We start from the raw sequence: 16,274 nt of genomic DNA, 5'->3' as shown, positions 1-16,274 counted from the left end.
ATACGTGCTTGAAAATCAATGCTTTCCTGATTAAGAAATAGTGAGGGTGTTGGAAAAGAAATGTTGGACTTCTTGCGCAGTTCTGCGCAAGAGTGTTTTTATATTTTGCGCATTTTTATTTAAACTTTTTTTTATAAGTTAAAATATTTTAAAAATTCATAACCGGATGCAATGTTTAATTGCTGATCGATTACTTATCTTCAATATTTTAACTTAGAAAAGATCGACTTAAAACTTTGTAATTGTAGATAACTTAATAAGTACTTTTATCGTAGTAAAGCTCAATTTTTATGATCATTAAATAAACAGTCAAAGATTTAAAATAGCGAAAATTATTCTAACTTTTAAATTTTGCTCAAAATTTAATGTCACATTTATAGAAATTTTTGAGCCATCTTCCAAGAATTTATGTCGAGCCAATCCGCAGATATTAATTCAAATATAGGCCAACACACGTGCGTAGATACATACAACCAGAAATTTCTATAACATTTTTTTATGTTTTTTTGGATAAAGGGAATCTTGAAACATCGACATTTCAAACATTCTGACACCAAAATGTTGGTCGAATTCTATTATTTCCCTTTACATCTATACTGCTTCAACAGCAGTAGAGTTACAACCGGAAAAGTAAATACAATGTTTCAAGAAAAATGAAAACTTCTTTTACTCATGATAATTAAATCAAATTAATCCATATCGTGATTTTTTTTAATGTATTTTTTTTCTGTTAGTTTCTTTATTATTTAGACAAGAGCAACGATTTTTATTTTTAATGAAATGTAGAATGGAGTAATTTTAATTCCGATTGAAATCTAGATTTTGGAATAAAAATTTAAATACATAAGAATTTCAAAATAAGTCCTTAGGGAATTTTTTAAAAATTATTTATCTATTTAACCTGTTTGATAATATACATTATATAAGGACTGGTAATTAGATAAATAGTTAATTAAAACGATGTAAATACACTGCCAGTTATTAACAGGCATTTATACGAATTATTTCTGTTGTTATAGGTGTAGATATGTAACTTGCGCTACACATTTGTAACGCGGGAAACGTTTAAAGCCTCAACTTTATCACAATGCACATCTTAGTGTTTAGTTGTATTAATCTTTTTACTATAAGTTGAAGCCACATAATTAATATGCTTCATGGAAAAACACTAATTTATTCAGTAACTAATTTTCTGATATATGTTGTAGTTTTATTGCATAACTAAAATTTATTTAAATAAAAACAATCGAAACACTATTTACTTATATTTTGTTATTTAACTGTTTTTTTTGAAATTTTATGAAAAACATAAAAAATCTCTATAAATATTGTTTATTAAATATTTTTTTCTCATTTCATTATCTAATTTATTTATTTTATTTTTATGCAAACTTCTCCAGTTTTCATCACATTTTAAATAATGAATATTTCAGTAAAAAATGGTTATACTTAAAAAAGTAAATAAATAAATAAATTAATAAATCTTTTACTATTTATTTGTAGTATACATTAATTTTCCCCATCTCAATAGATACAGTAGCCGTGATGTAAGGATGATTGAGCTTGGCTGATCAGCCTACATATCATTGCTACACCTATTGTTCTCTGAAACGTGGTACACCATGATTAGTCATCTCTTAGTAGCATAGACATGATGCAACTTACGTTGGGTAGTATTCGTCATTGCTCCAAGCTTGCCATTACTTGGTAGTGACTGTAACTTAAGCATTATACTACAATGGTAAGACCAACGTTCTATATGTAGCAAATGCACAATTTTAGACCAGGGAAAAATAAATAAACTTGAAAACATGGAAGCAAAAATACTAGGACTCAGAAAAACAAAAGATGGTCTGAAAATGTGAAAAAACGATGAACTTTACTAGAAAATAGAAAAACTATCATATTCTATTATGAAATACAATTTGCCTTCTATGAGCGCTTGATGAGAATGGAGATCTGACTAATCAAGGCTGACCAAGAAAACAACATAAAGATAACACCAAGCGGTTTAAACAAGTCAAAGAAGATTTAAAATAAGCAAAGATAGAATCACCGACACAGACACATTCACATGAAAACTAAAAACATGTAAAGGTTTCAAAAGAAAAAAAGAATAGAATGGACCCGACAAAGGTGAGAAGAACACTCAACCAAAATGAAAAACAACTAGGAACAAAAGAAAAGAGATGCCGATAAGTGAAACTACTTTCTCATAAACCGAAGTATTGTGTTGAGTTACATGAAAAACAAATAGAAGTAGATGTCTTATTTTTAAAGAATTAGAGACTAATCGTTTTAGCAAAAATTGCACATTTATATATATATATATTAGAGTGGTCCAAATAAGGCAAAATTTTTGTCGAAAAACGTGCACCCCCTGATTTAAAAGTACTCTCAAAAACAAAATTTTTGACGCGTTGATGAACCCTTTCCGTTAGAAAAAAGTCATCCCCCACTCCACTTGAATTTTAAAGGGGATTTAACATGGGTTTTAGGTTATTTTCAAGTCGTTACGATATAGCGCTTGCATGTTTCATCACAAAACTTCAAAAATAACGTATATAAGGGTTTTTGGGGTCGGAGAACACGAATTTGAAGTAAAAAAACTCATTTTGGCACATTGTAACTGTCAAAATCGCTGTCAATCAATTGACAACTAGCATTTTTATGTATAAAAATCAATGGTAGACATTACAAATAACGTTAATAAGGGTTTTCGAGGTCGGAGAACACGAATTTTAAGTTAAAAACTTATTTTGACAAGTTAAAACTGTCAAAATCGCTGCCAATTAATTGACAACTAGCTTTTTTATGTAGAAAAATCAATGTTAGACATTACAAACAACGTTAATTAGGGTTTTTGGGGTCAGAGAACACGAATTTGAAGTGAAAAAATTGTTTTGATACATTAAAACTGTTGAAGTCGTTGTCAATTAAAAAAAATCTGAAGGATAGATTCAAAAAGTTCAACTTTCATTTTATTTTTAAAATTTTATATTCATGTATATAATTATTCAAATAATGTTGTTAAAATTTTATGATTTCTTTTTCTATTATTATATTACATTACATATGTAATGTAGTTATATACATTTGGATGTTTTTTGCGATGATCATTTACAATTTGTAGTATATATTGCGATTGACTTTCATCTCTAGTGAATTTACATCTAAATTCTTTCACCAACTTCACCATTCTTTCTGAGCAGTCATTGACGACCTTTAGATTTTTAACACAATTCAAAGCAGCCAAATAATCTTCGTTTTCGCTCCACTTACATGGATCAATTTCTAGAAAGCTAGTCGCAAGTTCGAATCGTTTAAAAAAATTCAAGCACTCCGTGTTGACAAAAAAGTCGATTTCTTTGTTTAACAATTCGTTAACATTTTTAGTTTCGTGTGAGCAGGTTCGTTATCATAATCACAATCATCATCTGTCGCAGATAATAAATTTTTGTAAGTTTCACTCGAAATTGCTAGTTTTTCAACCATTTTCAGTTTTAATTCAGTTGAGATGTCTTCATCAATAAGAGCTAGCGTACCTAGCCAAAATGAGTTTTTTTACTTCAAATTCGTGTTCTCCGAGCCCAAAAACCCTAATTAACGTTGTTTGTAATGTCTAACATTGTTTTTCCTTCATAAGAACGCTAGTTGTCAATTGATTGACAGCGATTTTGACAGTTACAATGTGTCAAAATAAGTTTTTGACTTTAAATTCGTGTTCTCCGACCCCAAAAACCCTTATATACGTTATTTTTTTAATTTTGTGATGAAACATGCTAGCCCTATATCGTCACGACTTGAAAATAACCTAAAACCCATATTAAATCCCCTTTAAAATTCAAGTGGAGTGGGGGATGACTTTTTTCGAACGGAAAGGGTTCATCAACGCGTCAAAAATCTTGTTTTTGAGAGTACTTTTAAATCAGGGGGTGCACGTTTTTCGACAAAAATTTTGCCCTATTGGGACCACTCTAATATATATATATATATATAAGTAGATAGAATATGCCGTTCCTAGCACACATGGCGCCAGACTGTCTGGAGGTCAAAGTCCAAGGTCAAGGTCAAAGTCCAAGGTCAAGGTCAAAGTCCAAGGTCAAGGTCAAAGTCCAAGGTCAAGGTCAAAGTCCAAGGTCAAAAGTCCAAGGTCAAGGTCAAAGTCCAAGGTCAAAAGTCCAAGGTCAAGGTCAAAGTCCAAGGTCAAAAGTCCAAGGTCAAGGTCAAAATTCAAGGTCAAAAAGTCCAAGGTCAAGGTCAAAGTCCAAGGTTACGATCAAAGTCCGAGGACGAAGCCTAATAGAAAGTGTAAAGTACAAGGCTTGATACCCATTGGTGGGGGATCTGAAATTGGTATATAAAGGCTCGCCTGATGCATAGCCAGCATGCATTGTGGAAAACCAAGTCTAAGTACTACCACTACTACTACTACTACTACTACTACTACTACTACTACTACTACTACTACTACTACTAAAAAGGTGAGTACAGTTTTAATTAGTGTGGATACCTAGCGGTGTTAACGAAGCACTTTTTAGTTATAGGGAGTGTGGATACCTAGCGGTGTTAACGAAGCACTCCTTTAGATGTATATAAGTGCGGATACCTAGCGGTGTTAACGAAGCACTTTTTTAGTTATAGGGGAGTGCGGATACCTAGCGGTGTTAACGAAGCACTTTTTTTAGTTATACCTAGCGGTGTTAACGAAGCACTTTTTTAGTTATAGGGAGTGCGGATACCTAGCGGTGTTAACGAAGCGCTCCTTTAGATGTAAATAAGTGCGGATACCTAGCGGTGTTAACGAAGCACTTTTAAATTTTAGGAGTGTTATAGATATGATGAAAGTTAAACCAGTTGTTTTTCAGATGGAAAAAACAGCGGTTCTTGTTTGCATTGGCAACCAACAGATTGTAATAGAAGAGGGGTCAGATGAGCCTCAAATTACTAGATTCAGATCATCTACTAGATATGCAAACGTAGCGGTAAAAGTAATCGCACCAGATACGTCTGTTGTAGACGTGATAAATCCTCCATTTGAATGGATGGCTATTGTGAAGGTATTACCTGAGCGGATGCAGAAAAAAATTGGTGTAGCTGTTCCTTTGATGAGAGAGGGGCATAATGTTGGAGGTAGCATATCTCCCCAACCAGAGGTAGAGCAGTATGGGGCTAACTTCTCACCCTCTGAAGACCAACCTGTAGTCCGCTATCATTATTCCCTCGCCGATTTTGGGGAGAACTGCGTTGTATTATGCAAATGCCCCCGACGTCCAAATGTGGTGCGAGCATTCTTCTTATTGCGATTTGGGTTGCGCATAGAGAAGAATTTGACAAATAATGAGGTGATATCCCTTCATGCCCTCATTGATCGAAGCCGTGGAAACAGATATTCCAGATTGGAAGATGAGTGTTTCCACAAGGTTCTACTAATTGATGAGGATATAAGTTCACCACAAGTGAACGATCCTTGCTACCACTGCGGTGAGGTAGTAACAGTAGAACGTGTTGTGGGATTTGCTGATATGCTCACTGTCGATGCAATCGCTCTCGACACACGTTTCGCCTTATTAATTAGCGCGAGGGATTATGAAAATATTATTGAGCAAATAATATCTAATCCCTTCCATGTAATTAGTACCGATGCGCTCTCTAGAGGATTTAATGTGGTACGTGGAACCCCTGCAGGAGAGGAGGAGGATGAATCTAGTAATTGGGGTGATTCTGATTGATAGCTAACCTATTAAATAGATTTGTAATCATGTAAATCATCATAAAGAAAAATCTTTCTGTTGATCTGTCAGGATATATCACCTCACTCAATTAAATTGAATTTTCTCAATAATTTTGCAGTCGCTTCTGAAAAAGCGTAAAAAAGCCTGAAAAAAAAACCCAAAAAAGCCTAAAAAAGCCTGCACGCTAGCATGCGCGCTTCTGAAAAAGCTTAAAAAAAAGCCTGAAAAAGCGTAAAAAAGCCTGAAAAAAGCCTGCACGCTAGCGTGCACGCTTCTGAAAAAGCGTAAAAAGCCTGAAAAAAGCCTGCACGCTAGCGTGCACGCTTCTGAAAAAGCGTAAAAAGCCTGAAAAAAGCCTGCACGCTAGCGTGCACGCTTCTGAAAAAGCGTAAAAAAAGCCTGAAAAAGCCTGCATGCTAGCGTGCACGCTTCTGAGAAAGCGTAAAAAGCCTACACGCTAGCGTGCGCGCTTCTAAAAACCTAAAAGGTCTAAATATGATATTAGGTTTGTAGGAAAATATTTTTTCTGTTTCAGGATGGAGAAAAAATCCGATTTTGCCGAGATTGATGGGGATAATATATATCAATATACCGCCCCTAAATTCCCTATGTATACGCTAGAAGCTGCACGATTAAATAGCTATATAACTTTTCCTTATATTAAAGAGGTTAAAACTGATAAACTTGTACAAGCGGGGTTTTTCTATAGCGGTAGAGGTGATAATGTTAATTGTTTCTGTTGTGGAGGAGCTTTGCATTATCAGATTGCAGATGATAATCCATGGTTTCATCATACGCGTTGTTATGGTAATAATTGTCTTTTTATTAGAGTAAAAAAAGGTTTACATTATATTGATGGAGTACTAAAAATATTTAAGGAGATGAGAGAAAGGATAAGAAACTTAAATGAGGATATGGCTGTAGCATCTGAATTGGATTGTCTAATTTGTCGCGAGAAGGAAAGGAATATAGTTTTCTTACCATGTGGGCATTTAGCTGTTTGTAAATCATGTTTATTCTCAGTGAAAGAGTGTATAATATGTAGAAAAAATTTAAAGCAGGTTTTAGTCACCTCATTCGATAAAGCTAGTAGTGATGATGACTTGGGAGATGTGATAAATGGAGGTAAAGATGAAAGAGCTAATAAAATAGTCTGCAATTGTATGAGAAAAAGATTTAAAAATGAGGAAACTAAGAAATTATTACTATGTAAAATATGTTGCAAAAATCAGAGGAATGTAGTTTTTATGCCATGCTGTCACTTAGAAATATGCAATTCCTGCTCACCAACAATAAAATGTTGTACCGCTTGTGAAAAACCTTTTAATCGTCTGTTAAATATTTTCCTTTCTTAACTAATGCTTTGTATTCATGATGATTTGTCCAGTAGGTTGGGGCATAGAATACATCTACGGTATCTCCTGCCTGTCGTAAGAGGCGACTAAAAGGGTTGTTCTTTCAATTTTTTCTCTATAATACTTGAAATAGTTGTTTTCAACATTACTTATTTTCTTCATCCATAAAAGGATTTGTTTTTACTTTTCTTTTTTTCTTTCCTTTTTAACTTTACTTCAAGCTGATAATGTTATTAATTTAATCTTACGATTCATTATGTGGTTTTTTTTTTTTTTATTTGATTACATTTTACAACTCATTATGAATTGGTTATAATTAATTATGCCGTTTATTAATTTTCATATTCTTAACTTTCTTCAATAACACTTAGAATAGTTACTTGCACACTGCTTATTTATGTAATTTTTAAAATATATACTTAATTGCAGGATTGCTGTTTACATTTTTATGATTAATTGTGTAGTTGTTAGACCTCTTCTTAAATGAGTTAGGTGATATCTTCTGATGATATAGTTTTCAGAAGATTGTGATAATAGGTTTGCTATCTTCCTCTTCAGCTATTACATCTAACAGTTGGTCGTCGACATAACCCTGCCAGAGAGATCATTACTATCCATTTTCACATGTGGAGTTGAAGATTTTTTAAAAAAGGTAAATTTATTTCTTTAATTAATAAAAATATATTACTATAGCTAGTATTTCTTTTCAGATGGATTTCAACACAAAAAGGGCGAGACTGTCATATGTCGACTCTATCAACAGATTCGAGGAAATAGAGCACGCTTTCGCCTGCAATCTTCTAACATATTATTTTAAAAACACGGTATCAACCGATATCCCTACTTTCTTATATGCACAAAGAAATGAATTAACTAATCTTTTAGAAAACGCCTCTATCCGTCTTGGATTAATCAAGTTCAATCTCTTATTAGATTGTACATATTTTAAACAGAACATATTTGAATATCGCGATGTTTCATTTAAAACTATTAACATGCGATATAGTATTTATCATGATGTTATAGGAGAGTCTATCGCTAAGTTAATAAATGAGGAGATGGAATTTATTGGTAGAGGTAGCGGATGGACCTTATATAGTATAGATGGTCTACTTGTAAGAATTAACCGCTATATCCCTCTTAGATCCTCATCATACATTCCTTTACCAAAATGTATTTCTGACAAAAAAGCAATTATAAACCCTAAGAATTATGATGATTATTGTTTCATGTGGGCCATTCTTTGTAGGTATGTCGATGGAAATAATAAACAGCGGGTGAATGAGCGCTACACTAAACTTATTAATAAGTTCAATTTTAACGTAGTTAATTTCCCCACCCCCATCCACCAGATTCATAAATTTGCTAAGGTAAACGAGGTATCCATTAATCTTTATGAGATCTCTGAAAAAGGGGTAATAGAACCTCTACTTATTACAGAAGAGGAGAAAGAGGAGCATTTTGATCTTCTTCTTCTCTCTACAGGAGAAAAAAGACATTATTGCTATATAAAAAATTTTGAAAGGTTAATCAGTTCTCAGCTTACAAAACATAAGCATAAAATAAGCATTTGTAGAAGATGTTTTACTTATTATAATTCAGAGTTAAAATTGAAGGAGCACCTTGGGTTGTGTAAGAATAATCACCCCTGTAGGGTTATTCTACCTAAATACCTTGAGGATGGGCGAACGCCAACATTGAAATTTAAAAATTATCACCACAAATTACCCTTACCGATAGTAGCCTATGCAGACTTTGAGTGCCTGTTGACTCCATCTGATGAGAACGTGCCCTCACTTTCATCATCATTCACAATTACTACTGAGAAACATATACCAATGAGTTATTGTTTATATTTCGTTACCAACTCCACTCTACCAGAACTAATAAGAGAGTTTATTCCATCAGAACCATTGCTTTATAGAGGTATAAATGCTGCAGAACATTTCATCAATACCCTTAAACATATACTCCAACCTTTAGATCAATCATTATGTCAGAACATAAAGATTATTTTCACTGAAGAGGATAGAAAATCTTTTCAGTCGGCATCCAGATGTGAGATATGTTTAGATCCATTTAAGACTAAACCTATTAGGCACTACTGCTACTTAACTGGAGAGTATCGGGGTGCGTTATGTCGAAATTGTAACTTTAGACGACAAAATAAAAAACCAATACCTATATTCATACATAATGGCTCCAACTACGACTTCCATTTCATAGTGAAGGAATTAGGTTACGATGATAGAAAAATAGATGTAATAGCTAATAGTACAGAGAAATATATCACATTTGTAAAATATATTACTCAAAATCTATCAGTTAAATTTCTAGACTCATATCGATTCATGGCTGAGAGTTTAGACGCTCTTGTGAAAAATCTCCCATTAGAGATGTTTCATCATATTGGTAGATTTTTCACAAAAGATGATCTCCCATACGTAACAACTAAAGGGGTATACCCCTATGAATATACTACTGGGTGGAGCACGCTTGATGAAACAGTACTTCCTCCAATAGAAAGTTTTTATAGTAAACTCACCGGAAAGCATATATCTGCTGAAGAATATAAGAGAGCGGAAGAAATTTGGCATCGCTTTAATATAAAAACTTTAGGTGAATATAGCGATTTGTATCTTAAATGCGATGTCCTCCTATTAGCTGACGTATTCGAGAGCTTTAGAAGTCTATGTATTAGGGAATATCAATTAGATTGCGCACATTATTACACAGCCCCAGGATTCGCATTCGATGCTATGTTACTAAAGACCGAGGTCGAACTTGATCTTATTACGGATTATGATATGCATATGTTTATTGAGAAAGGAATTCGAGGTGGTATAACTACATGTGTTAAAAAACACGCCGTAGCGAATAATCCCTATGTGAAAGGCTATAAAGTTGACAAGTTAACAAACTATTTAATGTATATAGATGCCAATAACCTTTATGGTTGGGCAATGTGCAAACGGTTGCCGTATAAAGACTTCAGATGGTTGTCTGATGTAGAATTAATTACTGCGCTTGAGGTTGTTTTGAAAACAGAAGACGAATCTGAAAGAGGCTACATTCTAGAAGTAGATATTGAGTATCCAGCGAGGCTTCATGAGAAGCATAATGATTTACCCTTTCTTCCTGAAAATGGAAAACCACCAGGATCCAATCAGCCAAAACTTTTAACTACTCTTTGGTCTAAAAAGAGATATGTCTGCCACTATGCTAATTTGAAGCAGGCGGTAGCGCATGGCCTAGTAGTGACTAAGGTATATAGAGTACTTCAATTTTTACAGAAGGCGTGGATGAAGACATATATTGAGTTTAATACTGCAAATAGGCAGCTGGCTAAAAACAGCTTCGAGAAAGATTTCTTTAAATTGATGAATAATGCAGTTTTCGGCAAATGCATGGAAAATGTGCGTAAACGCATTAATATTGAGCTAGTATCATCAAAATCACGTCTATTAAAGTTGATCGCGAAGCCTACGTTTCAAGATAGAATAATTTATTCTGAAAATTTATGCGCGGTCCAGATGCAGAAAACGAATATAAAGTTAAATAAACCCATATACGTAGGATTGACGGTATTAGAGTTGAGTAAAACTTTAATGTATAATTTTCATTATGATATTATGAAACATAGGTATGGAAGTGCTATAGATCTACTATATATGGATACCGATAGCTTTTTTTACGATATTCGAACGCATGATTTCTATAACGATATAAAAGAAGATCCCATACTTAATTTATGGTTTGATACCTCTGATTATCCTCCAACTCACCAATGTTTCTCATTAGTTAACAAAAAGGTTCTCGGTAAATATAAAGATGAGTGTAATGGTATCCCAATTGTAGAATTTATAGGATTGCGGGCGAAAATGTACTCTTTTAGAACTGTGAATATAGAAAAGAAAAAGGCGAAAGGAATAAAGAAGAATGTGGTGAAAAATAATTTATCTTTCAGTGACTATAAACGATGTTTGGAAGACCCTAATATACAGCTGTATAGGGATATGGTAATGTTTCGCTCAAAGAAACATCAAGTTGATACAATAGTTCACAATAAACTTACGCTATGCAACTATGATGATAAGCGTGTTGCTATAGATTATAAGAATACATTAGCGTATGGTCATCAAAATATGCCGCTAGAACTCAAAAGGTTGTATGAAAACTCATAATTGTATTGAATGGATGGGAGTAGTCTGGAAAATGTTCAATCATGTTTTTCACCGAAAGGGCATACTTTTTTTTTTTTTGTTGAAGAACTAAATAAATCGATAGGAGGGCAATCGTAACCATCAAGGTCTTTCACTACATATCGTTTACGCAATGTCCATTGTATACGTTTTTCCTCACTACTACCTAAAGCTGTTTCAATATGATTAAGAACAACATAACATCTACACACTAACACAACAACATATCTACACATTCACACTTAACAAAACACATTACATTCACACTCACATAAACTCAAACACCCTAAACCACTGCGCAATATGAATGCGTATCGGTTCCCCAGGCCTTCATCAAAAATGATGTAAAATGGTGAGGGAGGTGTTTGAGTTTATATCAATTTTGAAATTTCAGAGGTGCTAATTGACTTTTTTTTTTTTTTTTTATTTTATTATAGGTTGGAAACTAGCATGAAAAAAACTTTTTTAATTTACTTTTATTTATTACAGGTTGGGAACTAATATGAACAAAAGCTTTAATGAGGTCGATATTGAAGGAATTCTTGATAGAACCATTCATCAGGGGATGACATATTATTTAGTAAAATGGGAAGGTTTAGGTTATGAGAATGTGGAGTGGATACAGACTGAACGGTTGAGTTCTTGGATGCTAATTAAAGAATTTGAGCGTAATTATAGAAGATGGTTAGGATTTGAATGTATAGATGTAGACTGCGATGAAGTGAAACTTATTCCGAAGCCTGATCCTCCTTTAATCGATCTAACAGATAACAACTCGCAGCCTTCCTCCTCACATAGTTTTCCTGATTGTAATGTACATATTCACAAACTAAAGGTGGAATATATAAAAAATCATCGAAATAATTGTGGAACTATAGAATATCTCGTCAAGTGGAAAGGGATGGATGAAATTGATGATTCTTGGTTGACTGAAGAAATTTCTACCTGTTTTCAAGACTTAGTAAGCGATTATTGGGAAAAAGTAATTAATATTTAAATTGATTTTTTCAGATGTCATCCACGGACATAATGTTGAAGAAACTAAATAGGATCAGCGACATGCTCATTATAATGTTCAAGAAACTAAATAGAATCAACGATATGCTCGTTATAATGCAAGATATTGTGGATAAAATAAAAAAGGATACTGAATCTAAAATGCTAATGGATATGATAGACTTAACAGATGATGGAGCTGATGAGAATATGTATCAACCAACTAAAAGAAGGAAAAGAGGATTTGCTACTAAAGCTTTGGAAAAACAACCAATAGTTACATCCTCCACCACCGCAACCACTCATCATTACACTAAAGCTACAAACTCTCCTATAGTGTTAAATTGCGATGATGAACCCATCCCTATGATTATTATGCGACCATCTAGCTGTAGAATATCTTCCAACCGCTCATCACCCACATCACCATCTATTAGTGCAACAGTAGATAATTATTCTTCAATGGTAAATATTACTTCGAAAGCGGCTACTTCTACAGCAGAAAACGAGCTCGCCCCTACGATTATTATGCAACCATCTAGCTGTAGAATATCTTCCGCCAGCTCATCACCCATACCATCATCTATTAGTGCTACAGTAGACAATTATTCTTCAATGGTAAATATTACTTCGAAAGCAACTACTTCTACAGCAGAAAACGAGCCCACCCCTACGATTATTATGCGACCATCTAGCTGTAGATCGAACGTATCCACTTCAAGTTTTGTTAGTACTACTGGTGAGGAGCGTTATATGGCAAGTGCTCTCAACACCTATGTAGAAAACCTTCCCGAAACAGTGGTGGGAGCAACTATATCTTCCGCTTGTTCCTCACTCACACCGCCATCTGATGGTGCTGCAATAAATTCTTCAATGGTAAATATTACTTCGAAAGCAACTACTTCTACAGCAGAAAACGAGCCCGCCCCTACGATTATTATGCGTCCATCTAGCTGTAGATCGAACGTATCCACTTCAAGTTTTGCTAGTACTACTACTGGTGAGGAGCGTTATATGACAAGTGCTCTCAACACCTATGTAGAAAACCTTTCTGAAACAGTGGTGGGGGCAACTATATCTTCCGCTTGTTCCTCACTCACACCACCATCTGCTGATGCTGCAATAAATTCTTCAATGGTAAATACTACCTCTAAAGCAATTACTTCTATAACGCCAAACAAATCCACCCCTTTTATAGGAGTGTTTGCAGCGGAAAGTGCTAACCAGCAGATTCCTTTGCGGAATTTATTTGAAGATTTTTTAGAACAAGTCTTAAACAGAAAAGAATAAAATAGGATAGTAATGATTACTTTATTTCATTTGCTTCTCTCTCTAAAGCAATTACTTCTATAACGTCAAACAAATCCACCCCTTTTATAGGAGTGTTTGCAGCGGAAAGTGCTAACCAGCAGATTCCTTTGCGGAATTTATTTGAAGATTTTTTAGAACAAGTCTTAAACAGAAAAGAATAAAATAGGATAGTAATGATTACTTTATTTCATTTGCTTCTCTTTAATATGAAATTTTAATTATATATTTATTTTTGTTATATCTTTTATGTTGGATTCTGATTAAAAACAATGTAAAATCTATAAAAATATTATAGTAATAAAATGTAAAATAGATAAAGTATCATAATCTTCTATCTAGTAATTACATTTAGTTTAGTATAGGTTTATGAAAAATATTCACATTAAAAAAAGCGAACATATCTTCTATCTAGTAATTACATTAGTTAGTATAGGTTTATGAAAATAGAACAATATGTATATTTTTTTAAAAAGTCGTGTAGAGCTGTAAATAGAATAAATCGCACTACTTATTATAAATGAATGTAATCTTCTAGTAATCATATTAGTTTTAGGTTTTTAGGATAGGTTTAAAATTTATAAATAAATTAATTATTCACATTAAAAAAAGCAAACATAATCTTCTATCTAGTAATTACATTAGTTTAGTATAGGTTTATGAAAAATATTCACATTACATTAGTTAGTATAGGTTTATGAAAATAGAACAATATGTATATTTTTAAAAAGTCGTGTAGAGCTGTAAATAGAATAAATCGCACTACTTATTATAAATGATTGTAATCTTCTAGTAATCATATTAGTTTTAGGTTTTGGACCTTGGACTTTGACCTTGACCTTGGACTTTGACCTTGACCTTGGACTTTGACCTTGACCTTGGACTTTGACCTTGACCTTGGACTTTGACCTCCAGACAGTCTGGCGCCATGTGTGCTAGGAACGGCATATTCTATCTACTTATATATATATATCTGAATAACAATTAACTGTTATGCTTCATTTGAGCAGTTAGATCTGTGAAGTAATGAACAACAACTATTAAATCACTAATAAATTGATATATGAAATATAATAATATATAATTAAATAATCTGCCTAAGTCTGGGCAGGTTATACCTAACTGTCATATTACATTAGATGTCATATGAAAATGGGGTCTTATCTTTGAAGCTGGTTATTTATTTTCATATGAATAATGTTTTAACAATGAAAACTATATTAAAAGTAGTATATTTTTAAAATAAAACTGCACTATAATGAGTAATTATAATTTCATTCTCCCACTGTAGATAATATAGTAGTCCTTTTATAAAAATGTTTATTTTCATATACCACTCCAACCCTGCTGTAATAATAGTTAAGCACATTTTGATTAAAATTTTTAAAAAAATTTTTTGAAAAATCTATTTCATATAAAATTCATCTCTGACTGAAAAAGATATTACTTGAAAATCATTAACCATAAGCCCAAAAGTTTTGAAGAACAGTGAGCAAAAATTATTAAACAGTAATTGCAACATTCTTTTTTTAAAAGTTTGTAAGTTTACATAGGCTTAGATTTTGAATTGGTTAAAAAGTACACTTTTTTCAGTATTTAAAAACTAATTTCAGTAAAAATGAAAGTGAAATGGCATACTTTAATGTTCGCAGAAAAGTAATAGAACTATTATGAAGTGGATTTTAAACTTTAAATTTATAGACAAATATATAACATGACTTGTATTTTTTTTCTTTTCTTTAAAGTATAAAGTTTCATGGATGTTATGTGTAAGGTTAGTAACTTAGTCATGGCCCCTTGAACTGTAGGTTCAATAGAGAGGGAGAGTTGAGCATCTCTATTCATTCTGTAATGACAAAAAAGAGGAAAATATAATATATAAAATTATACAGACAAAGATGTTATACATGTACTGCTTTTTCATTGTACTATGACTTCAATTGTTTCAATCTTCTCTAACATCACTATTTGATTTACCTGAGCCGGTGAAGAAAAGCCTTTTGTAGAATTGATGCAATCTAGGAACATCCTAGCACACTTGTACCTTTATTGTAGTCACAGACATGCATATGAATGATAGAAGATTATTCCTTTTTATTGTTATTTCCACATCATAGTATAGAGTTCTGATATCATGTTCCAACTGTGAGCCACTCTTCAGATTATAAATATCATTGTTGCTGAATTACAAAAGAAGGATTTCATGTTTCAGATTTTTTGCTCACTTTTAAAATCTTTATTTTATTCTGCCTCGTACCATCAAATAAATGTTTTTCTCCTTTTAAGACTGCAATATCAGATTATTATTATATTTTTTTCTCTTTTTCTGTCTAGCCTCAGAACTAGCGTAAGGTATTTCAGAAGATGAATGATGAATGTAAATGAAGTGTAGTCTTGTACAATCTCAGGTCAACCATTCCTGAGATGTATGGTTAATTTGAAACGCAACCACCAAAGAACACCGGTATCCACAATCTAGTATTCAAATCTGTGTAAAAGTAACTGCCTTTTCTAGGATTTGAACCTTAGAACTTGACTTCAAAATCAGCTGATTTCCAATGACGAGTTCCACTAGTCTCACACTAGTTTCCACTAGACTAGCCCGGCGGGCTAGCCTCAGAACCACCTTCTTTCTTTTTCCTGTTTAGCCTCCAGTGATTACCGTTCAGATAATACTT

General features: G+C 33.0%; 2 protein-coding genes across 2 annotated transcripts in view; both read left to right on the top strand.

Moving 5' to 3' along the window:
- rk (G-protein coupled receptor rickets) overlaps window positions 1-16,274 on the top strand; it is a 354,008-nt gene that overhangs the window by 265,120 nt on the left and 72,614 nt on the right. The window lies entirely within an intron of this gene.
- Window positions 7,618-13,771, top strand: LOC142332229 (uncharacterized). Its single transcript, XM_075378522.1, has 2 exons — window positions 7,618-7,742; window positions 11,782-13,771. The coding sequence occupies exon 2, from the start codon at window positions 12,304-12,306 to the stop codon at window positions 13,576-13,578; it is 1,275 nt and encodes a 424-aa protein (XP_075234637.1). The 5' UTR covers window positions 7,618-7,742; window positions 11,782-12,303; the 3' UTR covers window positions 13,579-13,771.

Source organism: Lycorma delicatula, chromosome 11 (assembly GCF_047948215.1).
Source record: "Lycorma delicatula isolate Av1 chromosome 11, ASM4794821v1, whole genome shotgun sequence".
NCBI classification, from domain to species: domain Eukaryota; kingdom Metazoa; phylum Arthropoda; class Insecta; order Hemiptera; family Fulgoridae; genus Lycorma; species Lycorma delicatula.
This window is presented reverse-complemented; position numbering and strand designations above follow the sequence as displayed.

Bases quoted from the DNA above. Each gene is read 5' to 3' on its own strand.
- LOC142332229 (XM_075378522.1), top strand. From the start codon at position 12,304: ATGTCATCCACGGACATAATGTTGAAGAAACTAAATAGGATCAGCGAC.